Raw genomic sequence first — 9,100 nt, forward strand, 5'->3', positions numbered from 1 at the left:
TATCTGGGCAGCAGACAATCCTGTCTTGTAAAGACCCAGCTTAAAGTGAGTTGCACAGAAGTCTTCACCAGAAAAACTGTTTGGAGAGGCAATGTAGATCATTGCTAGAGCACTCACTTTGCAGGTGGAAACCCCCAAAACTCAACCCCTGCCCCTCCAGACATAAAAAGTTTGGGGTAGCAGGCAACAGGGAGAAGACCTGGGCTGGGGCGGGAGGGAATGCACCAACAGTTATACAATACAGCGGTACCTTAGTTCTCGAACTTAATCCATTCCGGGAGTCTGTTCGACTCCCAAAAGCGTTTGAGAACCAAGGCGCGGCTTCCAATTGGCTGAAGGAGCTTCCTGCAGTCAATCGGAAGCCGCGTTGGATGTTCAGCTTCCAAAAAACATTCGCAAACTGGAACACTTCTGGGTTTGTGGCGTTCAGGAGCCAATTTGTTTGGAAACCAAGCCATTTGAGAACCAAGCTATCACTGTACTAGGCTAGATAGGCAAATAGCCTGAGCTGCTATAAGGCAGCATCTTGCTGTCTGCAAAAATTGGAGGCATATCACTCCTGGGCCCAAGGGGGGAGATACAGTGGCCTTTCATGTAAGAAAAGATGTTTAATCTTACAAAGAGAGGTGCCAGATACGTTTGGCACCAGCTTGGTTGCAGGAGTTGCTGCTTGACATGAAAGTCACACAGAGTGTAAGAATGGCCACCCTCAGTGTTGTTCTCTACCTGTCCACCCAAAAAAGGTATTTTGCAGAAGGTATTGCTGTGGACATGCACACAAAGTGGCCGCCTTGCACCAACAGGCCCAGAGCAGCAGATGCAGCAGCTACGCAGTCTCTGCCCTTTCCCAGTAGGGCTTGCAGAGGAATTGGTTCCAGTGCGGCACCAGCAGGAGTCCCAACCTGCTTCCAGAGTATCTTCCTTAACTCTGCCTTGCAGATCTGACCCCGTGGTCGTCCCCAACTTCTTCCTTCCACCGCAGCATCTGGAAGCCTCCATGCGACTGCTCAGCATCACTCCTCCTACTCCAGTGGCCGCTGCTGTTAAAGTAAGTAGAATGGCCTCTTGTGCTTTCTCCCCAGCCTTTTCTTCAAGTAGGAGCCTAGGCAGAGGGCTGAGTGATTTGTTTGTTTTCCCCTTGAATTTTGTGGGATGGCCACCGAGACCATATAACACTGGTCCTGAAAGACCTACATTGGCTCCCAGGATGTTTCTGAGCACAATTCAAAGTGTTGGTGCTGACCTTGAAAGCCCTAAACGGCCTCGGTCCGGTATACGTGAAGGAGCGACTCCACCCCCATCATTCAGCCCGGACACTGAGGTCCAGCTCCGAGGGCCTTCTGGCAGTTCCCTCCCTGCGAGAAGTGAGGTTACAGGGAACCAGGCAGAGGGCCTTCTTGGTGGTGGCGCCCGCCCTGTTGAACGCCCTCCCATCAGATGTCAAGGAAATAAACAACTATCTGACAGCCCTGTTTAGGGAAGTTTTTAATGTTTTGACATTTTATCGTGTTTTTAATATTCAATTGGGAGCCGCCCAGAGTGGCTGGGGAAATCCAGCCAGATGGGCAGGATATAAATAATAAATGATTATAATATTATTATTAATGTTGTTCACCCAGGTATGTGGTGGCTTTACACGGGAGGGGGTAGAGGAACCATGGCCTTGCCCCAAGAAAGAAAGAAAGAAAGAAAGAAAGAAAGAAAGAAAGAAAGAGAAGGAAGGAAGGAAGGAAGGAAGGAAAGGGGGAAGAGAGAGACGACTTAGGTCCATTGCTGTGGTCCGTAGATTATAGTTATAAAAATGTAAAGGGGACCCCTGACCATTAGGTCCAGTCTTGACCAACTCTGGGATTGTGGCACTCATCTCGCTTTACTGGCCGAGGGAGCCGGCATACAGCTTCTGGGTCATGTGGCCAGCAGGACTAAGTCGCTTCTGGTGAACCAAAGCAGCGCACAGAAACGCCGTTTACCTTCCCGCCGGAGTGGTACCTATTTATCTACTTGCACTTTGGCATGCTTTCGAACTGCTAGGTTGGCAGGAGCAGGGATATGATTATGTGATTATAGGGATATGAACCCACTAATAGAGCCAGTTACCCACTGCCTTGTGGGATATCTTTGGGAGAAGAAAAGGCTAAGGAGTGAACACTACACAGATCCAGAGTAGAGCCCCTGAGGCCTTGTACGCCTCCTTCCAGCAACTCCTGCAGCCAAGCTGGTGCCAAGTGTATTGCTCTGCTTTCTTTTGGACCACATCAGGGGGTCTTGTCATCAGGGCAGCCCAGGACCCCCAGACACACTTCCCAGGCTTGTACCCCAGGGAAGTCACTAACACATTGCAGGAGGCAGCAGTTAGAAGTTACCGGTCTCTGCAGCCACACCAGGCGCTGTGATTCTTCAGCAATTTGACTTCACCCCGGAGGCACACTGCATTGTCTCTCAAGATGGACGGATGCCGACAACTAGGACTTTTCAAGTACAATTGGGCAGGCTGAGTCTGGCAAGGCAAAGGGCTTTGCAGAGTCAGAGGCACTGGGGGCCCCACAGGCAGAGTTGTGTGCGTGCAGGAATACGGTCCTCACAATCCTGGAGTCTGCTGCCAGGCCCAGCACCCAGAGGACATTTCTAAGAAAGAAAGCTTTTAGCCATAAATGCTGTGAAGATGGCCTTGTGTTTGGTGGAATCTAGGAAGCAGGGTTGAGTGGAAGAAGGCTTTCCATTGATCCAAGAGGTGCCCTTTCCCATTAACGTAAAAAAGGAGGAGTTATGCACAGTTAGCAAATGAAGTGCAAACAGGTTGCCATTAACGGTTGTTGACCCAAGACAGTTAGTGGAACCTTTGTGCTCACAGGCAGTCAATATTTCTGAATGCAAACGCTGAGAAATTGCAACAGGGAGGCCTGTGGCTTTCCTTCCCCAGCTTCCTGGAGGCCTGTGGCCAAACCGCTAGAGGAAACCAAATGCTGGTGGCCCTAAATCTGATTCCGCAGGGCACTTGGTTCTTTTTGTTTTTCAGTGACTTGATGGGCATCATTTGTAAGTTGCACAAGTTGGGTTTTTTCCTTGACCCAGAAGATTCTGTGCTGGTGTGGGGTGGAGAAAGTGGGCAGAGAATATTTAAAACTGTTTAAGGGACCTAACTCTGCTAGGCCTGGGGGTAACCCGAGCCACGCGGTCCAGGTCCGGTCCCGAACCCAAGGATTCCGCGAGGAGTCAGTCCAACAGGGCCAAGGCCGGAAACCAGGCAAGGTCAGGCACAGGGTAACAGGCAGGTTCTAGCAAGCAGCAATGTTGTTCCCACAACCTGGGGCGGGCTCCAGCAGCCTTTTATCGCTGATGGGGTAACAGCCGGTCCTGATCCCCTGGCGACTCACCTCCCTGTTTTGCCCGAAGGCGAGCACTCCTCCTGCAAGTACTCAGGTCTCTCCTTCTCTCAGACCTCAGTCTCTGCAGCTCGGGAGACGTCGGTGGGTTACTAGACCCAGAGGCCGCCTCAGCCTCCCCTGAGCCAGCTGGAGCAGCTGTAAGTGATGGCCCAGCTGAAGGCAACGAGGTCATCCCTGCATCTGGAGCCAGGGCAGGCTCAGGCCCCTGACTCGGCCCAGCTGGTGTTTGTTGCAGGGGAACCTCTGCAGACTGGGACTCTTCAGAATCAGGCCCCAGACTCTGTTCAGATGCCGCCTGAGGCAAAGGATCCGGTGCGGACCGAGACTCCCAGTTCCGAGTCCAAGTCCCAGGCCATCACACTAACAGAGCAGTTCAGACCCCAAGTGCACCACCATGTTGGAAGGAATTTGGATGTGACGGACGCACCCTGCCAGCAGGGGAGCCTTACCAGTGAATGCCCAAATGGCGGCCAGCAGGATCGCCCTGGAGTGTTAAGGGGATGGGACTAGGCCATCACTGGATCCGGACGATCCTAAGACAGCTTTGCTGCCGTCAGATGATGGTAATGGACCTAATCCAGGCTTCTTCGCTAGCCTGGATGCTGGCACAGCAAAGAGGCGCTTCCTTCCCTCCTCTCCCCCCGCCCCCCTTTCAGCTCTCGCCACTGCAAACTGCAGCGCAGTCGATACAACGGCGGCTAATCCACTCCATCAAGCCCAGCCATTGGCCAGCGATTTGGGTTGTGCCCTAAATCAGCCTGCTGAGTTGTGATGGCCCTGAAAAGTTGATCTGAATGAATTCCACACAACTCGCTCCTTCGCACAACCGCAGGCAGCTGTCATCACTGCAGTGGGGCAGGTTTCTGGTGTATTCACGCTGGCACAAACGAGACTGGGGGTTGAATCTAGAGCCGAGAGGTCTGTGGTTCAGAGATCAGTGAACGAAATGAGGGCAGGGACTTGCAGAAGCCGCTGTTGAATTTTCAGGAATTGGCAGGAGACGCTGGCTTAACAAATGAGCTTATGGCTAAAAGCTGCTGAGCGAGAAGACCAGACGGGCTGTTAAAGCTGAGAGAGCACTAAAAATCTTAGGAAGGGATCAGTGTGCATTAATAATACATCAAAATACATTTGGTTGCTAATTTATAAGTGCACAAATGTACCTCTTGCAAACTGGTTGCTTTGAAAGGGAATGCTTGCTTCTTTGGAAGAAGTTTCCTTAAAGCGTCAGGTGTTTGGGTTTTTTATAGCCTGGTCTCTAAATGTTGCTTACACCGTCCCCATAAATCCAGGGAGCTGGTTTAAGTTTCACCAGGCAAGTTCTTGTTGTTATGGTAGCCAGACCTATCAGCTGCTGGTCGTCAAAGCAAGTTTAATGGGTTCGTTCCCCCCTGCCCTATGGCCTATGGAGGTGAGTGGCGGGGGAACTCTATAAAGAACATCTTGCTTGGATAAAACTGGAGGCAGACGCTTGTGAGCCTGATAAAATGAGCAGGATCTGATATTAAATGGGGCAGCCATGGAATTATCCTCAAAAGGATATATATACTCAAGTTCCAATCACACCACCTGGTTTAGCCAGCCACATGAAGCTGTTCCCAGGATGTGGCTGCTGTCGCATGCTGGCAGCTTCTACAGTGGTACCTTGGTTCTCAAACTTAATCCGTTCCAGAAGTCCGTTCCAAAACCAAAGCGTTCCAAAACCATATAAGATAAACCAGATAAGATAGCTGCTTATTTCCTTCACATCTGAAGGGAGGGCGTTCCACAGGGCAGGCGCCACTACCAAGAAGGCCCTCTGCCTGGTTCCCTGTAACCTCACTTCTCGCAATGAGGCCGTAGAGTCCCTGTACAGTGGTACCTCGGGTTACAGACACTTCAGGTTACAGACGCTTCAGGTTACAGACTCTGCTAACCCAGAAATAGTACCTCGGGTTAAGAACTTTGCTTCAGGATGAGAATGGAAATCGCGCGGCAGCAGTGGGAGGCCCGTTAGCTAAAGTGGTACCTCAGGTTAAGAACAGTTTCAGGTTAAGAACGGACCTCCGGAACGAATTAAGTTCTTAACCCAAGGTACCACTGTATGACCGCATTTGGCAGCGAGCCCTGTAGAAAAAAGGTTGAGCCAGGCGTGGGAGGTGTTAACTGGTGTTTGCACACATGCCCTGAGCTGAACCTGCCCAAGCGCTTTTCCCTGGCAAGAGATGGCGTAAACACAACGTGAGTGCCAAAGCTGCCCTGAAAACTATGCAGAGTGAAGACGTTCTTCCCCCAAAAGGGTGGAGTGGGTGTAAACTGAAGCTGCTGGGAAAAGCAACCATCTGGTGCCATGGCGAATTTTGGTTGATGTTCATTAGCTGGTGCCATTCGCTGATGAAATGAGTGCAGAGGTTGTGCAGCGTCTGCACTGTGGGGTGAGGTGAGCTCCAGAGCAAGGCAGCTGTGTTGTGTCTTCCTTGTCCTGCGAATAAGATTTGGCCCTGTATAGATCTTGCTTCCTGTTGCTTTGTTACTATAGAGCAGGATTCCCCAAACTCAGGCATCCGGCTGTTTTTGGACTACAATTCCCATCGTCACTGACCGCTGGCCCTGCTAGCTAGGGATGATGGGAATTGTAGTCCCCCCAAAAAATGGAGACCCAAATTTGGGAAACCCTGCCAAAGAGTCTCCTCTGTCCACCTAGTGCCCTTCGCATGTTCGGGACTACAACTCATATCAACCTTAGCCGACTGGGGCGGATGGGAGTTGTAGTCCAACACATCTGGAGGGCACCAGGTTGCAGAGGCTGCCATAGAGCCTTCGTTGTTGAACCCTTCAGTTGATCCGATTTAACTTCTTTCCCTTTGGGGTAAAGCTCCTAGTTCATGCTCTGTCACTACAAATGAAAATTATCGCACAGACGGAATCATGCAACTCTTCAGTTCTGGCTTGTAAAGTTGGGTTTGCCAGGAGGCACCCGTGGCTTTATAGACCCCCAAAATCAGGGGTCAGCAACCTTTTTCAGCTGTGGGCCGGTCCACCGTCCCTCAGACCATGTGGTGGGCCAGACTATATTTTTTTGTGGGGGGTGAATGAATTCCTATGCCCCACAAATAACCCAGAGATGCATTTTAAACAAAAGGACACATTCTACTCATGTAAAAACACGCTGATTCACAGACTGTCCGCGGGCCAGATTGAGAAGGCGAATGGGCCTCATCTGGTCCCTGGGCCTTAGTTTGCCTACCCCTGCCCTAAATGTTGCAAGTTTAAGATGGTTTCTGCTGCGAGGGGCTTCAATTTTGGCCTTTCCCACAGCCGAGACACTTGCATTGCAAAGCTTACTCGAGAGATTCCTTGGCTGCGATTGCATTGCACGGCGTTAGACTAGATGACCCTCTGGATCCCTTCCAACGCTAGCATTCTGTGAGTCGCCCTATTATAAAGCCCGTGGGGCTGCTGTGAATTGCTTCCTTACAGCATTAGGCAGCTGCCTGGGCTGGACGGCTGCCAGCTGACTTATCTTTAAGTGACCCAGAAAGAGGAGGCGAGTTTTCTTGAATACCAAGCCCGATCCCGTCAGCTCCGATCAACCTGAATTCACAGGCCTGGTGTTGAAACAGGAAACATGCTAAGCCGCTCTCAGGCATGTCAAGTTGGAAAGGAGGGGCAGACCCTGTGGCAAAGGAGGCTTTAGGAGACGCCCAAGTTCACATTTCTCCTTTTCTGTATCCTGCCTGCATTGCTTGCTGGCTAAAGCTGTACAGAGGTCAAAAACACGAGCTCCAGGCCGGCTGTAGCTGGCTGCAAGTTCTGCAACTTCAGCGTTCTCAAGTGTTTCAGCAGCAGCATTCATGTTTATGTGACTCAAACTTAAGCATACAGATAGATATCGATATGTAACAGGCGTTTAAAAATGACGCAAGTGTCATCTGTTTTGGATTTTGAGCTCGTCCTTTTAGCAACAGCTCAGGACAGGTTGCAGTGTTCAGAATCGGTGGCTAAGATCACCAAACATGGGTGCTCAAGGGCAGGAGGGGTCTTGTGGCAGCAGGGTGTGTGTGTTAATAATAATAATGTAATAAATTTTATTATTTATAAGCTGCTCATCTGACTGGGTCTCTCAGCAGCTCCCAACAAAATATTTTAAAAAACAATAAAGCATCAACATCCCTGTACAGGGCTGCCTTCAGATGTCTTCTAAAAGTCATATAGTTGTTTACCTGTTTGACATCTGATGGGAGGGCGTTCCACAGGGCAGGCGCCACTACTGAGACGGCCCTCTGCCTGGTTCCCTGTAACTTTACTTCACGCCAGCTCCCTTGGCCTAAACTGGACTTAACCGTCCGGGATTCTTTAACTTTTTTTTAACCTCGCTACTTCTCGCAGTGAGGGAAACACCAGAAGGCCCTTGGAGCTGGACCTCAATGTAGTTATTTGTTCGTGTGTCTAAAATATTGCATTCATCAACCTTTGCAGTCACCTTTACTGACTGAAGAATGAAAAACCCCTTATTCTTCTGCAACTAGATATTATTATTCTTGAAAATAAATAAAAAATATACACCCATAGGTGCTCAGACAGGACTGTTGACACCTAGGTTTCCCTGAAGGCTTGAATAAAAAGAAAGGGCCGTAAGGTTTCATTTTATTCTGCTCTTAGGAGCTAAAGACTGGGGGCCCCTGAAACTGGGGGGGGGGGTCACACCTGGAATCACACCAGGCAGGTTGGAGGGTAGAAGGGGAAGAAGGAGCTGCCAGACCAGCAGCCTTTGGAATCGGTCCCTGACGTATAAAACCTGCCGAGAAAGGCCCCCTGCCACCCACTGCTGCAGCCTGACTCCCTTTAAGGCAGCTTCCCACGTTCTTATGATTAGCAAAGATCTGCAGTTTCTGTGTCTTCAGAGGAAGTTGGTGCAATGTCGCTTTCTGTTTCAGGCTGGAAGTGGCGCCGCCGTTGCTGCTGCTGCTGCCGGGAGAATCCCTAACCGAAGGCCGGCCCGTCACAACCCGAGCCTGACGCCAGACGAGCTCCCGGAAAAGGAAATGAGAAGGATCGCTCGGATATTTTCAGCCCAGTTCTCCAAAAAGCAGTAGTGGAACGAGGGGGGGCAGGGAGGCCCGTCAGCGATGGCTCATTTGGGCTGCCGTAGCAAGCACGCGTCCTAAGGAGCCCCGGGAGCCGCACACGCCCCTTCTGGATTTGTATGGGGGTTCTGAGCCCGGTGTGAAAGCGGGAGACACATCTGTTGCTATATGCCAGAGATTCAGCCTGCCCTCTTCCTGAGCCTCATACGCAGTCTGTCCATTCCTCCTAGAAGGACGCGTGGCATTAGTCAAATAAGCCAAGGTATTAGGTGACAGGTAACGGCAACGGCAGATCCCTGCCTACCCTCCGGATCCGAGCTCTGCCAGGAGCTACAGTTCCAGTCTCACTCCGTCCTGCGTTCAGCTCCATCTCCTAGCCTGTGTTCTTACCCCAGGAGCTGTTGCAGCAGTGCTGCTCCTTCCCTCCCTATACTAAGTAACGTGAGAGGCCTTACACCATGCTGGAGATTTGCCCTGGGTGTCCATCCTATCATTGCGCCGGGTTCCCAGTTTCCCAGAGGGCAGTGCTGGTGTGGGGAAGGAGCTACAGTAAAGTCTGGGGCTGGTCAGACTTCCACCCTGGCAGCCCAAGAGGTAGCAGCAACTGTTCCACCCTTGTAGGCCTGGGATTCGTGTGACATCTCACCC

General features: G+C 51.0%; 1 protein-coding gene across 8 annotated transcripts in view; it reads left to right on the plus strand.

Annotated features, from left to right (window-relative positions):
- The window catches only part of C2CD3 (C2 domain containing 3 centriole elongation regulator), a 63,773-nt gene extending 55,227 nt beyond the window's left edge, over positions 1 to 8,546 (plus strand). For all 8 annotated transcript variants that reach the window (XM_053385052.1, XM_053385049.1, XM_053385051.1 and 5 more), the window contains 2 exons: positions 940 to 1,048; positions 8,303 to 8,546. In XM_053385052.1, the coding sequence (XP_053241027.1) occupies positions 940 to 1,048; positions 8,303 to 8,461 (268 nt within the window). In that variant the 3' untranslated portion in view covers positions 8,462 to 8,546. The remainder of the gene's footprint in view (positions 1 to 939; positions 1,049 to 8,302) is intronic.
- Positions 8,547 to 9,100: the final 554 nt, after the last annotated feature.

Source organism: Podarcis raffonei, chromosome 4 (assembly GCF_027172205.1).
Source record: "Podarcis raffonei isolate rPodRaf1 chromosome 4, rPodRaf1.pri, whole genome shotgun sequence".
Classification (NCBI taxonomy): domain Eukaryota; kingdom Metazoa; phylum Chordata; class Lepidosauria; order Squamata; family Lacertidae; genus Podarcis; species Podarcis raffonei.